This window comes from Watersipora subatra, chromosome 4, assembly GCF_963576615.1.
Source record: "Watersipora subatra chromosome 4, tzWatSuba1.1, whole genome shotgun sequence".
NCBI lineage: Eukaryota > Metazoa > Bryozoa > Gymnolaemata > Cheilostomatida > Watersiporidae > Watersipora > Watersipora subatra.
Genome location: NC_088711.1, coordinates 7641142 through 7660418, shown reverse-complemented (window position 1 = coordinate 7660418; position 19277 = coordinate 7641142). Strand labels below are relative to the sequence as shown.

General features: G+C 36.3%; 1 protein-coding gene across 1 annotated transcript; it reads left to right on the top strand.

The window, feature by feature from the left end:
- Window positions 1–8583: 8583 nt before the first annotated feature.
- On the top strand, window positions 8584–18541 carry LOC137392910 (uncharacterized). The gene is made up of 16 exons (XM_068079274.1): window positions 8584–8610; window positions 9068–9207; window positions 9372–9573; window positions 9745–9910; window positions 10055–10258; window positions 10792–11059; window positions 11346–11419; window positions 11577–11696; window positions 12213–12378; window positions 12681–12892; window positions 13688–13898; window positions 14914–15158; window positions 15697–15939; window positions 16468–16616; window positions 17143–17344; window positions 18184–18541. The coding sequence occupies exons 2-16, from the start codon at window positions 9087–9089 to the stop codon at window positions 18433–18435; spliced, it is 2835 nt and encodes a 944-aa protein (XP_067935375.1). The 5' UTR covers window positions 8584–8610; window positions 9068–9086; the 3' UTR covers window positions 18436–18541.
- Window positions 18542–19277: the final 736 nt, after the last annotated feature.

The window sequence follows — 19277 nt, the reverse complement described above, 5'->3', positions numbered from 1 at the left end:
TGACTTTATTTGGCCTGAGAGCTATTGAAGTGACGCATGCTTGGAGGATGAGAGATAGAGAGGGTGTAGAGATAACTGACAAATGAGAAGAGACTCGGACATTGGAACAATTAAAGGCCGAGAAGATTGATTGCCAATACTACTACAACAGATATTGCTATAAACAACTAGTCAGGTTTGTACCTTGACGAAATGTTATTCCGTGCATATTCCACGATCTCATGGGTAAAAGCCACAAGCAGACAATGTGAAAGGTTCAATTGCTCGACTGAAACAGCACGATGATTTGGGAATTTACTTGACTGGGGCTTCAAAAAGGAAAGAGAAAAAGGTAGAGATGACAGAAAAAATTAAAATCAGTGAACCCAAATTAGAAAGCCACAAGGTGGAAAGCTGGAACAGATTTAACACAAGGCTTAACACTGCCAATACCAGCATTGGCAGTTGGCTGTGAAGTAAAGATAACAGATGAGGATGCAAGGGAGGCAAAAATAAGCAAAAGAAAAGTGACGACGTTGGTCCGCAACATAAGAGAGGCCGAAATGACAATCTTTGAGTAATTCAAAATGGAGACAGATGACCTGAGGTATGAGAGAGTAGCAGATGAATTCAAGGCCTACTTTGCCCGAAGGAAGAATAAGACTGTGCTGCTGCACCGGTCCTTGACCTCAAAACAGCAGTCAAGACAGGAACTCAGTACGTTCACTCAGAGAGTAGCATCATTGGCGACATCACGCAGGCTACAGAATTTGGAAGCTGATTTAATTGTACATGTCATCATCAATGAAGTCTGCAACAAGATTTTGCAGAGCGTGATTCTTTAAATGGATGCAATCAATTTAACCAGTTCATGAAACATGCATGCAATATGAGACAGCTGCATGAACAATTGCAATAAAGTGTGGATTTGGATGCAGTATGGGGACCCAGAAAGCAGACGCGTTAAAATTGCGGCAAACCAGGGCACTTTCACAAGCATAACTATCAAATACTGTGCTATGGTTGCAGAGGTAAGGGGCATCTGAGCTAGGAATGCCCAAATGAGCAGCTCCAACTCAGCTCGCTATCTGCTGATGACATCCCATGTTATGGCTGTGGAAAAACAGGACACTTGTTGTGCAATTGTCTAAGACAGCCAAGTACTATGAGGGAAAAGTAGCTGGATGAAGCAGTAACAAAGACCAGAACAGCAAAAAACAGGAAAAAGAGGAGACGAATATAGTGAGAAACAAATTAAAACTGATACAAACAAATAACTCATCAGGTAGTTGTTCATAGCACACCTATCTGAAACCTTTACGGCACGTTGCACTAACAAAAATTAACAATGGTTTTAACAATGGTTTTTGAACTAATGAAGCGCATTAATATAACAAATTTTTATTTTTTAATTTCAGAAAAATGAAACAATTTCGTTGTTCTGTTAATGGTTTTTGATCTAGACTGCAAAAAAGCTTGCACATAACATTTTATGCTCATCTCATTTTGACTAAACCGAGTCATACTTCATTAACTATCCGACTTAAATATTGCACAAATTTGTTACCAAAGTTTCTAGACTTTCGCTAAGCAGTAATTGTTCCAGTTGAACTGAGAGTTGTTAAATTAAATCGAGAAGATGACTGGGAAAGCAGTTGAACATTTCAATTTCAATACATCATTTAAGTTGTACTAAGGCATTTTCTGTTACAATTGTTAAAAGATTTCCAAATAAATAATGGCTAAAGGGATAGGCATAATTTTGCTAGCAATTTGCTTAGCTAAAAATGTTAGCTAAAAATTACTACCGGCCTGCTACTTGCCACTACCATTAATTAATCAAAAGCTGATAATAGCATGAATATTATTTTACTCACAAAAATGTGGTGATTTAGAGTTCTATCGATATTTCTGGAAAAGTGTCACATAAAAAAATGTATATTATATAATTATATAAAAGAATTATTTGAAATATAAATTTAAAGTTCAATGGAATGAAACTTGTAAAATATAATAGTTTTTTTGTAGTTCTATATATATTTGTGTAAGGTAGAATTCTTGATTGAACTTCTGACGTAAAACATAAATATTTTGAACTGGCTAAGCTGCTCTTTCTGCCAAATAAAGAAAATGTTCTCTAAAATACTCAACCATCAATTTAATCTAGCAAATTTTTGCATGATCTGTTAGATATTTGTAATTCTGACACTAATTGAGTAATTGTCTTCTCCTAAATATATGTGTATTTAACTCTCAGTTCAGTAGTTGTCGTGCTTCGTTTGGGTACCAATGTTTACTCCTCAGTAGTATAAGTGCTAGCCTCTTTTCTATTACTAGTGTAAAGCCTCTCTTGAGTGTCAATCGTGAATTTTGTATGCAATGTCCAATGTCATTGTCATATTGACAATGGAATGGCCTATTTCAGGCTTTGATATAATGTATATTTGCCAATAATAATAATCCTCGCTTAAGCGGAAAATGAATAAAAAAAACTGTCGATTCATAGTGTATAATGTATATCTCGTCAAGATGTGATTGCGATCAAAACTGTCCTCAAAAACGGATTAGTGCTCGAGCATATGGCTTGTCTGGCCTGTGCTAGTTTTCGCTGCCTTAAAGATGTAGTTGCGTCAAATTTAAGTTGATCTTAAAAGAAAGCATTTTTTTTTCTCTATCAGTTGATATGTTGTTTGTTGTGTTAGGCAATCGCATTGCCAAGATATTTGAAGATTAAAACCGAAAAAATCTGATCGCCGTAAAAACGCTCAGGCCACAAAAACGTGCCCAGACTTGCCCAAAATGATGTCACGCGTTAGGCAACCTGTCTCCATCTCTCGTATTCACATCGGCTATTTGCGATAAAAGTCTAGTCTTACGCGGCTCTATTGGCATATATCTTATTTTGTATTTGCTCATGTTGGCTAGAATAAAATTTTAAATCCTGCTACAGATGCATTATTATGAATGTTTCAAAGGCCTCAAATGACGAAAATTGAAAATTTGTTCTACTCACTTTCTCCAAATGTTGTGTAAACATTTGGGTACCGACTACCAATTCTACTGGTCTACGGTAATTCTGTCAAGTCACTATGTAGAACGCGGTCTTTGTATCAGCAGCTACCCATTATACTAACGATATACCGCCTCTTATAAGCCCCGCCCACATTATGCCTGTCGCCTATCTTTGGGGCAGGGCTGTATATCATTGCCTACACCGTCTACGTACTAGTTTCTTACTAGTAGTATTCTTACCGAATACTACCGAAGTGAAATAAGCAAGCCACGTCTTTGAAAAGAATATAGACAGGGATAGAGTGTTAAGGATGAGAAGTCTGCTGCAAACTGGATTTGAACTCACCTTCTCCAGTTCTGCGGACATCCATATACCATATCCAATTCACTACAATATTCTGCAAATCATGTTTTGCATTATCTTCAACAATATTATTTTATTATATAATTTTTACAAGCAAAATTATTTTCATCTCGGCATAAAACTTTTATTAAAAATATTCATCAAGTCGTGGCCACTCAGATAGTATTAGCTGATACAATAAGACAAATTCATCTACTGCAACAAACTCAAACAAAACATCATGGCTTATGCAGCACGCATTCAAGTCTCTCTTTCCACTTTATGGCAGTTTCTACACTGACAAAGCTTCTTCGGCTGGTGGGACGACATAAACATTCTGTAATCAGTAAAAAAAATGCAATAAATATATGTCATTCATAGATATGTCATTCTAAAGCGTATCTATTGACAGCTTCCAAATTAGGAGTTAAATAGATTGCGAGTGTAATTTTAAAAACGAATAAACATTTAATAAAGGCACAAGCAAGCCAAGCTAACGATTCGAAGCTTTGGTTCTGGAAATTAAAGATTTGCAATGATCAATCGATTTTACTCGCTTCCTACGAGTGAAAATAATTGGTAATCATGACTCTAATTTACCAAAGAAAATTCGAAAAAAATATTAAAGCTAGGTAAAACGGCAGATAAGCTATGAAACGATGATTGGAGATAGCAAAGAATTATTATTTTATTAATTAGTAAATGTATTTATGACTATAAAAATATTATATTTACTCAAGTATAGAAGACTCTAAGTTAATTTACCTCCATTCTGTCTTCCTCTGCAGCGAAACGCTGCTGACGCCTGTCAACAGCCATAGGCTGTCTACTCCAATATTTTACTAAAAGTTGCTCAAATAACTCTGAGTCGCAGTCGCTATACAAAACTATGTATAATTTAGTAATTGTTGAAACGCGTTGAATCAGTAACGTTGAGAATTCTCTAACGATGAGATTCTTCGAGATCACAGACAACGCGTTTTACGAGTGATAACATTTATTACGGCCTATATAAAGATTTCGCACTCATGATTGGCTAACGAAGCGACCTCATATTTATCGCTCGTGGTTTCGTTTCAGATACCTTGCTTGTGACGTCACGAAATAGGCACCCGCTGGAACGTGAGCTTTTTAAAAGAGAGCCTCATTCAAACGCATATATCTCTGGACAGGGTTGGTCTACAAAGACAAAAATGGCATCAAATTGTAGCTGATGTTTTAGCCTTTTATGGGTCCTAATTTCATTAAATTGACTTTTTTGACGCAACTACATCTTTAATCACTTTCAGAGGCTCCTTTTATACAAGCCACTTGAGAATAATAGATTTTAATAGGCTTTTTGTCAGCATTTTGCTAGCTGTGTGCAAATGCTGACTAGGCATAGCGCAACACACTTGCAGTGGTTGAGCGCATTACCTCACTTTTTTGAGAGCCCATGATGTTTGAAAAAACTTGGTCATTTTATTGAGTCTAGAATTTATAAAAGCGTCTCTTTCTTTTTTGTTGTTGGCATTTCAAATCTAGAAAAATTTTGGAATACGTATTTTGCTCGATTCTTTGTTTTTCCGAATGTCATATTTGAAAAAAAATTCTTTTAGCTGTGAAAAATCATTAAAGCTTATTTTTCAGAGGCTCTGCTTACTTCGAGAAGCCAACTCCTGGGAAAATTCTATGATTATATGGAATCCCATGCAAACAGTTAAAAAGACTGTTTTTCATGAGTTTGACAGTTTCCGAGGACCGCTTTGACATTACTTGTATACAGTAAAAATAAAATTAGCCTAAAACACGAAATTGAAATTAGCTAAAAGTAAAAAGCAAAAATTAGCATAAAATACAAAGATTAAAATGTAAGCTCAAGCAATGCAATTCTTGTTTATGTGACATACTCAATCTTTCGTAATAGCTTCCGATGAAGGCTGTCTTTCACTCTGTATAGGCTCTTTACCAAGTTGGATAGCTATTCCATTCTCATTTCTCTCCTTCCGATGTCTATGCAATATATTGATGTATTGTGTTGAATCTGAATAAGAATATAAATAAATCTATATATTATGGTGAAATACAGTGATCTGTGGTTTTCTTGTCCAGTTGAAATCTGAGCTGACACTATTCTTTGGGTGATCTGGTGTATTGTGTTGAAGATGAATAGATAATTAAATATCTTTTCTGCATGCATTGTTGTCATTGTTGTATAAAAGTATCTCCAAAACAAGGTACAAACAGGGAGTGAAGCCAGACTATAAGATACACACCCAATACGACCTAACAACACGAGGTACAAACAAGGAGTGAAGCCAGACTATAAGATACACACCCAATACGACCTAACAACACGAGGCCCAAAAGTTCAAAAGATCAAAAAAATTGGAAAAGCTACCACGAGCAAATTAGAAACTCCAGGATGGAAAAAATCCACCACAAAAAATGAGTCCATCAATCTGCCAGAAAACTACCAAAAAAGAAATTAGACCTTCGCCAGACATGACCTAGATACCGGGAGTTAGTCATGAGCTCCACCCTACATGTTTACATCGCGTACACCAGCCAAAGGCTCTACATAAACAAAATATCTTAACACACCTGACATAAAAGCATTGAATCTTAAGGCTCAACTCACTCTCTACAGGCTAGCCTTCACACATGCTAGACATCTATAAAAGAGAACAGCTCCAATGAGTCAGCCTCTCTTTCCTAGCGGCAGACTTGGGCGTTCTCTCTTTTGAGGAGCCTCTCTCTTCTGCCTGTAGAGTCTCTTTTACCCACCAAATGCTGAAACTCTTTACCTATAGACTGTCATGACTCTCGTTTGACTGTCGAAACTCACAGCCGTACGAGACTGAGCAAACAAATATGGACGACTGTTCCAGTATGGATGTAACTTTTATTGGCTATTTTAACCTTTTGTCGTTAATATTATTGTTTAGAATTTTGTTAGTTGTTCATTGTTTAACTCATGGAACAAAAAAGTAACTTATACTAGTAAATATCAGTATGGCTCACAATAGCTTAATACCTTCACTAGTACCTGAGTCAGTAAAAATCTTTTCAGTTCTCACAAGCATACCTGCCACTCTCACGCATTGGGCGTGAGACTCACGCAATTGCCCCATGCCTCATGCATCTCACCCCCGTGTCAGGCAATTGCCCCTTTTACCTAAGTGAACCTGTTTTTTGCCCCAATCTTCAAGTAGTAATCATACTTACTACTAATAAACAACTATGTATAAACATATTTGTGGCATTCTCATCTATCAATAATCTCCACGACATGTGATTTCCATATGGAGTTATATTATCTTTCGCTGTGGTGTTTTTATAAGCTATGAAAATTTACCCCACTTATCAAATCCTCGTGTTTTCATTGACCCCAAAATAGACTCTTACTCCTTTCCCCACTCCGGGGTTGGCAGGTCTGCCCACAAGCTAAGCAAACTGAACATAGTCAAAATGAAATAAAATGACCAAGCAAATTCAACACTGATGCTGTGTGTAGATTCGGATTAGTTATGCATAACATGATTTGTCCATTAACACACACATAATGTCATCGTAGGTCGTAGGGCATAGTAGTTTCGTTGCCGAAATGCCCTCGCGTTTTCTTCCCGAACGGATACGATATCTTTATGGCGCCTTACATGCCTTACAGTGCCTCGAGTTTGCAACCCGAGTTGACAAGACAAGTTATACTGTATTTACAAACTCGCGTTTGTAAAAGTAAGGTGCAATATATTGGTATTACGGTAGCATAACCGTAGATCTGGTTGTATTAACAATGGTACAGTGACAGGCACCCGTTAGCTACTAGAAATTAAACTATTTATTTATGTACCGTAAAACTAAAATTTATGGCGAATTAGAGTGTCTCGGGTTTGCAACCCGAGTTGATAAACTGAGTTATATTTACAAAACTCGAGTTTGTAAATATAACTCGAGTTGTAAACACAACTCGAGTTCATTAAGGTTAAAACCCAGCCCGAGTTCTTTGACAATCTCAACTTGAGTTCAACAACTCGGTTTGAGAACATGAACCGAGAGGCACTGTGACTCTGAGGCTCCATAGTATCTTGCATACTGGCAGTGATGTAGTGCTACCCTAATTCTCCCTAACTAAGTTATGGTTAGAACATTTGTGTTTTTTAAGCATAACTATAGTTAGGGTTAAAAAATTTTACACTTTCCCAATTCTCAAGGTATATTATAGCTCTATTTCATTGATTCAAGTACACTAATGTCATTATAGTCAACATTCAATGGCCATTCAATATAAAAGCAGCATATACAGTACAATACAGTGATTTAATGTTCATGTAACATGACAAGATTGTGATCCTAATTGGTTGGTTCAACTTATTTATTACTACAGATGTGCTCTTTTCTCATATCATATACATGATTTTAAAGCCTTGTAGGCTTTGGCAACCGGGGCTTCGCCCCGGACCTCACAGGGGGCTTACAGTGCCCCCCAGCTGTTCCAACCGCCACATAGTTGGAACAGCCAAATGGTGGAGTCTCCACCATTTGGACTCTTGGTCGCCTACATCCATTTATTTCAACTTTACAGTTTGGTTAAAAAAAGGTTGGCACTACATCACTGCATACCGGTAAGTAAACGAGTCCGATCTCGATTAGTCCGTCTTGACAAACTATTGTTTTTGCGGAGTTGTCCTCTCGTCGAACGAGCAAAACTTGTTTTGCGCGTCCGCTTGACGTGGGGACAACTCCGCAAAAACAACGGTTTGTCAAGACAGGCGAGGTCTCGATATGTAAACAAACGCACGCGCATTCTTGGAAAAACCATTTTATCTACAGGTCCTGCGAGAAAAAAAGAGATACATTGTACTGTATAATGAGAGATTCTCTCGTTTTCGCATCGCCGAAAGAAAATTTTATAACAAAATATCTTATAATAAAAAGTTTTCATGCCTATACAGTACATATCTTCTCTTTTTATAGGTATTTACCGCCCCGCAACTGCATCGGCGCAAACCGGCTTTTTGCTGAACAGTTACGACCTTGAAATTAATTAAACAAACAAGAACAAACTTTAAGTTATAGTTTGTGTTACTTTTACATATTTAAATTTTTATATTTAGCAAATTATATGTTATTGTTATATTAAAATATATTTAACTATACAAAAATCAACGCATATTAGTAAGTGTTCCCGCGCACAGAGGTTTACATCGCTCTCCAATTTCCGTTTTAGCTATTGTATCTTAGCAACCCATCGACAAGAAACATTCATCGCTAGCGTGTGATAACGTTTCGTACAGGTATGTACAGTTGATTTGTGCAACAATCAATTCACAAAACAAGAACATTGTTATGCTATAGCATATCTGATTTTGTAACAAATTTTAATAATTAAAAATATTTACTGTTGATAATTTTAGTTTTGTTGATGTGTTTCATTTTGCCTCTGTCCTCAGCATAACAATATTTTGCCAATATTGTCTTAATGCATGCAATAACTTAGATTAGACATGTCTACCTTTTATCTAGTTTTATGAGAATTTTTATAAAATCACAAAAGCATTAAAGTATGCTTGAAACACTCCAAATTTATTAACCCTAACTTTAAAGAAACAACTAATTTCGTTGGATAATTCAATTGAGATGAATATCCAAAAGTAATGCATATAATGAATGTGTTTTATATGACGTATAACATATTACGTATAATACGTGTTTATATTGCATGTTTTTTATTGTTTTGCTGTGAATATCTAGGTACTACTCTAGCACCATCATGGTGTCTGCTTTGATAAACGAGATTGAACACAAGATCAAAAATCTTTGTCTCACCAAAAGGCTTCGTCCTTCCGAGTTCTTTATAGACTACGATAGGTTAAGATCTGGCTATGTCACAGGTAAGACAATATGTATTACGTGTACTTGCAGATTTGTAGACATTCTGCAAATACATGCCAACAAAATTATTAAATAGCTTTTAATTCGTGTGTTTCAAATTGAATGTAACACTATGTTTTACTAAGTAACATTCTGTAAGATTATATTATATGTTATATTTTAGATAGCCAATTTTTTCGTTGCCTTTGGATGAATCTTGGGTTGAAGTTTACCCCAGCAGAGGAACAAGTACTTAAACGAACGTATGATCTCAAGGGAAATGGCAGAGTCAGCTGGAAGCAGTTTGCTACTTCTATTGAGCAAGCTTTCTCTGCTGACAACTTAACTATAGATCCATCTTTCCAAAGAGTTGAACCTGCAGAATTGTTAGTTTCTATATTTCTTTTGTTTTTCTAAAAGCTTGCTAACCAAGTTTTTATTATTTACTGTTTGATTTTATTTCAAAGCATTTATTTGCACTTTTTCACAGCATCTAGGTCATTATGTATAGTTGGCGTTGGCCCAAATCAAATACTGAACAATTATGCATTCTTTAGTTTGGGCACCCAACGAACTGTCCGACCGCTAAGTCCAGCGTCAGAAAAGAAAATCATGGAGACTCTAAAAAAGATGATTGAATACTACAGATATCATGGAATAAATTTGAGAACTTGTTATGAGGATTTTGATGTTCATCACATTGGGAAGATCACGGAGAGCCAGGTGAATATTCCATGCGCTATTCTGCACCATGTGAAGAGTTATGCCAAATCTATCTGATACTAGCAGTTATGATAAAGTTATTTGGCTAAGCTTGCTGTTTAACATCATGTATCTCAGGCTTATTATAATGTTTTAATATTGCAGTTTTATCGAGCGTTTCCTGGACCTCCCGATATTGATGAGGCTGAAGTGACAAGGCTAGTAAAGAAGTATGCAGATCCGGAAGAGCCTGGGCTAATTGTCTACCTCAACCTGCACCATGATCTTGTGGCTGTAGGAGACAACATGGCGGCTGAGCAATTGAACCTGAATTCTACTGCACCTCGGAGTGATTACATACCAAACGAGGTTTGAAAGCCACTAGTCTAGACTAAAATGTTTTAAGGTGAAAACCGCCAAATGTAATTACATCAAATTGATCAAAGGTGCTGTAATAATTTTTTCTCATCTGCTTTGAAGAAAATTTATTCTGATTTGGATGGCTGACAAACATTTTTTAAAAAGTAAAATTACGACTAATTAATCTTAGTATATTACTTTAGCTTTTCCATGTTTGGTTGAGACCTCATTTATAAAAGGAGGTTACATCAAAAAGATATGGAGATGTAGAAGTTATTTAAATATGGAAAGGGCCTTATAACCTAACACATATGGCTTCGTAACTTCTACTTTACGAGATCAAATGTATCCAAAAAGATATTTTAGTTGCAAGTTCTGCAATACAGCCATAATATGTAATATAATAATATATAATAACAATATATTAACTCACAACTGGTAGCCATTCTGATCACTAGAGAAAAATATGCTATTGACAATTTTGAGTTGTTAATTTGTTAAAATGTTTTGTTATCAGATCTCACTGTTTCATGTCTTGGTAGAAGTGTGAGGATCCATCAGTGCAACAGATATTTGACAAGATGAGAATCGCTGTATTTAAGCATGGTGTGCGAACTCCAGAGTTCTTTAAAGATCACGACAAGCTGCGGTCTGGTATTGTGACGGAGAATCAGTTTATTTGTGGCTTGTCTTTGGCCATTGGAAAAGAGGCTCTCTTGAGCAGACAAGAAATCCAGAAGATCGTAAACTTTTACAAGACTCCAGATGGAAGGGTGAAGTACAAGGAGTTCTGTGACATGATGGAGAATGGTAAGTGGTGTCCTTAGACTAATAACTATAGTCATTATGTTTATTATTTATGTTGCACCCTTTGCTTTTTTATTTTTATGTAACATAAATTGAACTAGATTAAAATACTTTTGGTAGCAATGAAAAATAGACCCGAGGATAGTGGTTGTTGATACCCGCTAGCATGAGGTATGATACTACAAGAGTTTGAGTGTCAGTTGGGGAGACAACTACTGCTCCTTTGCTTTTTGCCAATTTATGCTTAACTAGAATTGTCAGTACATTTATCTTCGGCATTTAATTTTAGCATTCAATATCCCTGATTTGGACAAAAAGGCAACCCTCACACCTGTCCGACCCAAAGAAGGAGCGCTGAACAGGGTGAGCTTTATTCTACTGTCAGTACTTACCTATCTTCATGCACTTACATCAGAAATGTACATTTTAGAGAACAAAAAATGTCTACATCTTACTGAAACTTGAAATTTATTATTACCTTTAGATCTTATGTAACAGTTCACACTTTATTACTTACTAGACGATTCCAGCACTGTCTGCTGCGGATGAGACTCAGCTACAGGCCGTTCTCAAAAAGATCCGTGAACAAGTTGTAGAGAGACGAATCATGATGTATCAGTATTTCAAAGACTACGACAGGGTGAGTATTTAGTACAGTATATAAAACTGCCATAAATTGACATAACAATGCTTTAGCAGGAAACAGTATTGGTTTTCTTGAGAATCGTTGCGAGGAGTTGATTGCCCTCTAAATCTTACAATATAAATATTTATACATAAAATATTTTGCTAGATTAGTATATCGTTAACTGTTTTATGTGCAAATAGGTTGTCTAGTGCATTTTAAACATAATTAAAATACCTTTAAACTATAACGTTTCTTTTACTGAAGTTGCGTACTTTTTGGAATTTTCCTCTCATATCATTAACATGAACCGTTGTAAAATGACCTCATAACTGCATTCTCAAACCAATATAATGATTTATATTATATGTTTTGTCTACAATATAGTTGTAAAAGATCACCTTATTTTCTGCATAGTATCAGGGTTTGCTTACGAGCATATCCTTTCCATCTGTACAGATCTACTGCGTTTGCATACATTAATGTTCAAACTCATGCGATTTAGAATCTTATTACTCAGTCTCTCTGTAGAGTGGGGCCTACACAAGGATCATCACTCCTCTGCAGTTCAGGAGGATGCTGCACTTCCTCACTCTCAATGTCACTGAAGAAGACTTCAAGTTGCTTTGTCGCAAGTACATTGATGAGGCAACGGGAGATATAAACTATCCAGCCTTTGTTCAATCCATAGATGCTCGTATGTGTTTTTTAAGAGATTTAAGAACATCCCTACATCTGAGCAAAACTGTTATTATCTTTGTCGCATCTGTCAAGCTTTATAGCATTTGTAAACAGCGAATTTAATTCTTGTTTGTCTTTGTTTTAATAGCCAATGACCTGAGTCGCATTTGTGACTAAGGAAGAACGAGTGTGTGCTGCAGTAAAGTGTCATTTGATCTGCTGTGAGATGTTAATCACGTCGTTATGACGTATAGACTGAGTAACTTAATGGTTTTTTTAGGCTGAGGAACAATGGGAAATGCGTTTTTTTTTTTGTAGAGTTTGTTGGCTTCACAATTGACAGCCCACCAGCTGTTGACTTCTCAACGGCGATTCCTGGAACAGACGGTGGAAAAGTGACGTTGTCAGAGACAGCGGTGAAGCCCATTTACGAAGATATGAATGCTCTTCCCAAGTGTGACATCAGCCAGGTTGATCTGGAAAACCTCTTTGTCATCATAAGGAATCATGTGCTCGTGAACAGACTCAGGGTGGGTAATTCTAGCATTAGCTTAGGTTACAGTACTCTTCAGACTATTAGCCGCTACCTTTTTCCGATGTTTTGAGCCATGCGGCTTATTTAAAGGCTGCGCCTAACTTGTGGTTTTTTCTTTCACCACTAGAGGCGCATTAACCGGAGTCTCTGGTTAGTGCGCCTCTAGCGGTGAAAAAAAACAAAACAATGCCTAACGGTACTGTTCCGTTAGGCACTAAGTTAAAAATCGCCGGTTAATATGGAACAGTGCTGTCAGGCACTTAACCAGCAAAGCTGCTGCCGTGTTAAAAAGAACTGATATGAGTTCTGCGGCCTAAACAAAAGGTGCGGCCTATGTATTGTTTTATTTATTTACTTTTTTTAAATAAAGCAGATGTGGCTTGTATAGGGGTGCAGTTAATAGTCCGAAAAGTATGGTAGGTAAGCTAGTCGGAATAATCATAAAGGATAAATATATAAGAGTCTGTTGCTATGCGGATTAAGGTACCTTGTGATTACAAGCAAACTGAATGAAATAGTAGGAAAACCTTATACCTTTTGCTGATAGGGAATTCTATGACTATTTACTCAAATTTTGAACTAAATGATCATCAAAATATTCATTTCAATAAACATTCAGGTTCGACGAGTTTTAATAGCCAATGACATACCAAACTATCTTTTTTTTAATGCTAGTTGGATTAAAAGCCACAATGATTCCTAATTCGGTGTTTTGTAATTTCTAATTATCTGTAATTCCTGAAAACAGTATATCCCGACACTATACCACCTGCAATGTACCTTCTCACAGGTGATAGAGTACTTTCAAGACTTTGATGGCCTACGATCGGGCTCCATCACAAAATCTCAGTTTAGAAGAGGTCTTTCATCACTCGGTTTGAGTAAACTGGGCCACCATGATCTTACGGATCCACAGTTCACCGTGCTTTGCCAATATTATGAGGATCCCAAAGCAAAAGATAAGGCACTGTGGAGCAAATTTGTAGATGATATCGAATCTGGTAAGCAGTTTGACAAAATATGCTTTATTTAAGAAACGGCACCGACTTTTGATAACTGGCAGGTTCAACCTGTTGCAGGTTTTTGTACAAGTGTTAGGTTCAATCAAACAGGCACCTTGTCATGCCTCATATTTTACATAAAATACTCGTGTGTAATGATGTATACCTTACTCCATATATGTAACCATGTAAAGTCATACCTTGACATACAAGCTTAATGCATTCTTGGTCTGAACTTATATGTCAATTCACTTGTGTCTCAAAACACTATTTCCTATACAAAATAACTAAAGAAAAATTAATTCGTTACCGTACTTTGAAAAAAAACAACACATAAAACAGGGTCTTATGGTAGAAAAACGAGTTTTTGGTTGTTGTAATTCAGTGCCTACAATAAAAAAGTAACAAATACTTATTTAGTTGTTAAAATCGGCAATAAAAAGTAACATTACTCTGAGCCAGACTTCATTCACCTTCGAGACTGACGTAGTGGTTAACGGCGAGAGAGACTTGACAGAAATGTGTTCGGTACACTAAACCTTTGTGATGCGATGTAACACAAACTTGGAATATAACTTAAATAAATTTGGCTTACTGAACACACACTTGAAGCCAAGTTTTAATCTTTTAATATACTTACTTTAATTTTGTTGTCTTAATCTTTTATTATCTGTTTCCGGTTTTGCGGTTTTTGACTCGCGTTCACTATAACTTTTAGCCAACCTTTTAAAAACTTTTTCAAACTGAATCGAGGAAAACTACTGACTGTTGCTGCTCTTGAAAGCGGCCTCTTGCAGATTTGGCCATATAGCGTAGTGGCTATCGAGCACTGGCTCGTATCTCAAAAATTACTCGTATCTCAAGGAAGAAACTTGCTCAAAATACTACTCGTATCTCAATGTTCTCGTAAGTTGAGGCACTTGTATGTTGAGGTATGACTGTATCTCTAGAGTCTCACTCAACACACAGTGTAATAAATATGTGATACCTTCACATGTTAAGTTATCTGTTTCAGTTTTTACTCAACCGAACCTAGAAAAAACACCAGAGCTGAGAGTTCCACCATCTGAGATATACCGAGTTCCAAAACCCGGTACAATGGACTGGAAGCACGCTTCAGAAGAGCATGTGCAGCTTGTGGAAGAGACTTTAGCTAGATTGAGAGAGCGTGCTGACCAGCGTAGAGTTCTTCTCAAACCTGTTTTTCAAGACTTTGATCGACACAACAATGGTCACATCACAAGGCAGCAGTTCCGACAGGTAAATAAACAGGTTCTAATTCAAGTTCGTCAAACATATAAATTGTTTTAAAAACCTGGTTTGCAAAAGTTAATGTCTATTTATTTTTTACAATATTTGGTTTTCCAAATTTTCGATAAGTCAATCTTGAAAGCTAACCAAATTGTTTTAAACAGAAATAAAAAGGGCATTGATTACTATTTGGAGTTGCCTACTCTAAAAATAGAAAACAAGTGAACGCAATGTTTTATGTGCGTTATGGCTAAAAGGTGATGGTTGGAAAATATTTTGTGTGTATTCATTTATTTTTTGTCTGATTTTAATGCTCTGTCATAAAGAGACTATTATAGGTCGATGAGTCATCGGAGTGATAGCTCTTTGTAGGTCTATATATTAGGTCAAACACAAACATCGGTTATTAGTAAACCTGTGGCAACCTGCCAACAACTTACCTGTTTGTAACAATTCTAAATCCTTATGCCACTTATAGGATGTTTTTTGCAGCTGATGTAAAACAGCACATAAATGCTCCTTTTTAAGACGCAATCGTTGTTGCTAGGCACTGATGATGCTGGAGTTACATGCCACTGAAGACGAGATGGCAGCACTGGAGGCCAAGTACTGCAATGACACTGGATTTAATTACATGAAGTTTCTCTCAGAACTGATGCCACAGGATCCTCAACCATTTATGTATCTGGAGAGGCTGAAGGGCCTTAGACAAACGAATGAGGGCAGACGACTTGCAGAGATTGACCCTGCCACAGATTTGGAGGCCTTGTTACTCAAAATGAAAACTAAGGTGAAAAGGCTCGATCACTATATATTGACATAATAAATATTTGGCGCATGATTTTTAGTACATTTTTTTTACAGTTACATTTTATTTAGCTTATACAAACCGTAACAGATGCGGAGTAAATAGTGTGAAAGGTGTACATCAATAGCTGCAGTTCCTACTGTCTCTGGGTGCAACTTATATTTCTTCACACATTTCATTACCTTGAAAGCTTAGGTGATAGTAAAATCTAAGATTTATGGCTATTTTTTCAGTGTCATGATATGCCACACAATAAAAAACCAATATTATTGGGAAAAAAGTTGTAAGTCATATATGCTGTAGTGGAAGGTAGAAAAACCATTAGCTTTCAAAAAATGTTTTAACGAAAAGCTCTCCGCTACCTTTGTTCAATGTTACCTTATATAATTACATGTATATTAAGAAATAACACGTTTGGTTAACAACTTTAACATATCACAAAGCTGAAACCATAGAGTTAATAACTTTAACATGGATAAATGGTAAAACCATAGAGTTGCATGATTGTAGGTGGTGAAGGACAGAGTACGCGTGCATGAATGGCTGAGAGATTATGACAAGCTCAGGTCAGGAAGAATGCACAAGATTTCATTTAGGAGAGCCCTAGACCTCTGCAAGTTTGGTCTTACAGAAACTGAGTACGCTATTCTAGAAGACAAGTAAGTAGTATTTTTAAACTCTTTTACTAGGTACCATCTCTATTGCTACGATTAAAGTTTGTTTCACCTACAATTCATGGCGAATTGCAATAAATGCATAAATTTGGAGTTATTTGCTCCCAAAATGCTATTCACTTGAATTATAGTGAGATAAGAAGGGGTAAGCCCAACACTCATGTTGCTGCTACTCATTGTGCCATTTACAATTACTCTCCTTTACTTAAAGTAGTAATCTCACAATCAGAGGAGTTAATTATCTGGGATTTGCCCTCTCCATAGGTTAAGTAGGTATTCCACAGGAATGCATAACTGATAGTTGGTCAGACGATGTACAGAGTTGTGCATAATCACGTGGTGACAAGTTCTCATCAATTTACAAAAGTCATTGTTGTCATACATGTATTGCACTGTGTTATGATTATACGTGAAACAAACCTCAACACCTTATAGTAACAGTATAACTATCCCCTAGCATGCAATATCGTGTCTACTTATTCTTGACGCTCATTGTGAGTATAAACTGTAGGTATGCCTCACACGTACGCGACCATGTCGACTGGGTAAGGTTCTCCGATGAGATCGAGTCTATCTTCACGACTAAGCAGCTTGAGAAGGCTCCGCTGCTAGAAGTGGAACAGTTTAAGCCTCCCGTCGACTGGCAAATGAATATGATGAGTGATGAGAATAGCGAGATCTGCGTCGGAGCTTTGAAACGACTTGCTGAGAAGGTAACAGTTATACTTTTAATCAGTTGTATGATGATAATAATAATAACTATTTGTGTTTTATTCTTCTCACAGAATGCTATGTTGTTACCGTCGCCTGGTTGTCTAGAATACTAGATCTGAAAACAAGATGTTGGGTTTAGTTCCCAAAAAATGGCCGCTTGTGGTGATAGGAATGACCTCCTACTTTAAATTGCTCTCAGCGACTGGGCATGTCTCCAGTTGTCCAGGCTCCCTTGCCAATGAACAGACATGTCCAGCCAAGATCGCAGAGTCATTATTTGTCCATCGATGTTGTTAAAGACTCTCACAGCGACTGCTAGCAGTAAACTAGGTAGACATCATATGTAATCTTTGAGGAGTTGCTCACTCGTGTGCTATTAGTAAATATGTTCTAATACAAAGTGAGCTTTTTTAAAAGATAAAAGATAGGTTTCAGGTATGATATTTTAAATGACTTATACATGTAGTAGGTTTTTATATGCATCATTAACAGTGTATTGAATTCCTTTATGCTTATACATCGAGCATAGATTTTTATACATGCCAAGAATAAAGTATAGAATACACAAACATGATCAGGAAAATCTATAGGTAGAATTTTATAAAATTTAAATTAAATCAAACTTTAATTTCTCCAGAAGGCATGTAAAGTCACAGAATGCAAGATAATCAACTTGTATTAAGTAATTAATATGTGAAAGAAGTTATTGGTTGGTCTAGTACTTTCACCTTTGTGTGAAGTTATTGATGATATGGATAATTACCTCCCCTGTATGTTAACATTAGTTGGCTCTCCACAGTGTTGAATTCAAAAGACTCAACTCACCGCTATTTTACAGGTTCGACAAAGAAGAATGCAACTCTTTCCCCTATTTGAAGACTTTGATCGAGTACACAACGGTTTCATTGCGGCATCTCAATTTAAGAGAGTACTAATGGAGTTGGAGTTATGGTCCTTGATTTCTGAGCAAGAAGCCAATTTGATAACAGAGAGGTTCGGCGTAAAGAAAGGCTTAAGGAATGATGTTGACTATCCTGCATTTTGTGACTTTATATATGATCTGTGTAAGTTTGAATGGAGGAAACCTTGAAAGTAACTCTGGACCTCTTCGCAGCCAACGAGCTATCTTATATAGACTGACACTGGTTATTTCTATGCTTTTTAATAAAAGTCTACCTGTAGACTTGCCCACCACTAGCCTGATCATGTTTGTGTATTTTATACTGTATTCATGGCATGTATAAACATTCATGCTCAATGTACATACATAAAGAAATTCAATACACTGTTTATGATGCATATAGAAATGATGCAGATTGAAAATTAGTGATTTATTTGCTTCATTCCGTTTTGTTTCCTTTCTACTTGCTTAAGTCATCCAACATCTGCTGAGACCAGCCCAAATTGCTGTGCACAATTGTCGTTAAAAGAAAATAGAACTAAAAGATGTTGGAGAACTGACTAACCCTAAATGTTTTTGCTAAAATCACAACTCTTGTTTGTCGAACTTAGCAATATGGAATATTAAAGGTAGCCTAATGCACATTAAGAAAAACTAAAAATAAGCGGGCAAGATAAGCTAGTTTATGAAAAAGGAAAAATACATTCGATGTCAAAAACATGTTTATGCTTCTTCAAATAAGAATATGCGTGTCTATTTTCTAGTCTGCTAAATTCTGTTAAAATATTAATTTGTAATGTGACAAAGTAATCTGCACAAGTATGCTTATAAATAACCTTTTGGAAATGGCAAATAAAATTTCTGTTCAAACTATTTGGGATTATAAGTAAATTTGTCTTTGGAACACAAGTATAAACATTTGCTTTATAACGATCGCTATCTTATACTCATACACATTAGGGTATATGATATTTATCGGAAACCGTTTTGAACGACCAAATCGATCAAGACTGATGAGTTAAAGGCGGTAC

What these genes read in the sequence shown, in the direction of transcription:
- LOC137392910 (XM_068079274.1), top strand. Translation starts at nt 9,087, where the DNA reads ATGGTGTCTGCTTTGATAAACGAGATTGAACACAAGATCAAAAATCTT. An exon ending in AAGATCTGGCTATGTCACAG is followed by an intron (nt 9,208 to 9,371) that starts GTAAGACAATAT and finishes GTTATATTTTAG; the next exon opens with ATAGCCAATTTTTTCGTTGC. An exon ending in TGTTCAATCCATAGATGCTC is followed by an intron (nt 12,379 to 12,680) that starts GTATGTGTTTTT and finishes TTTTTTTTGTAG; the next exon opens with AGTTTGTTGGCTTCACAATT.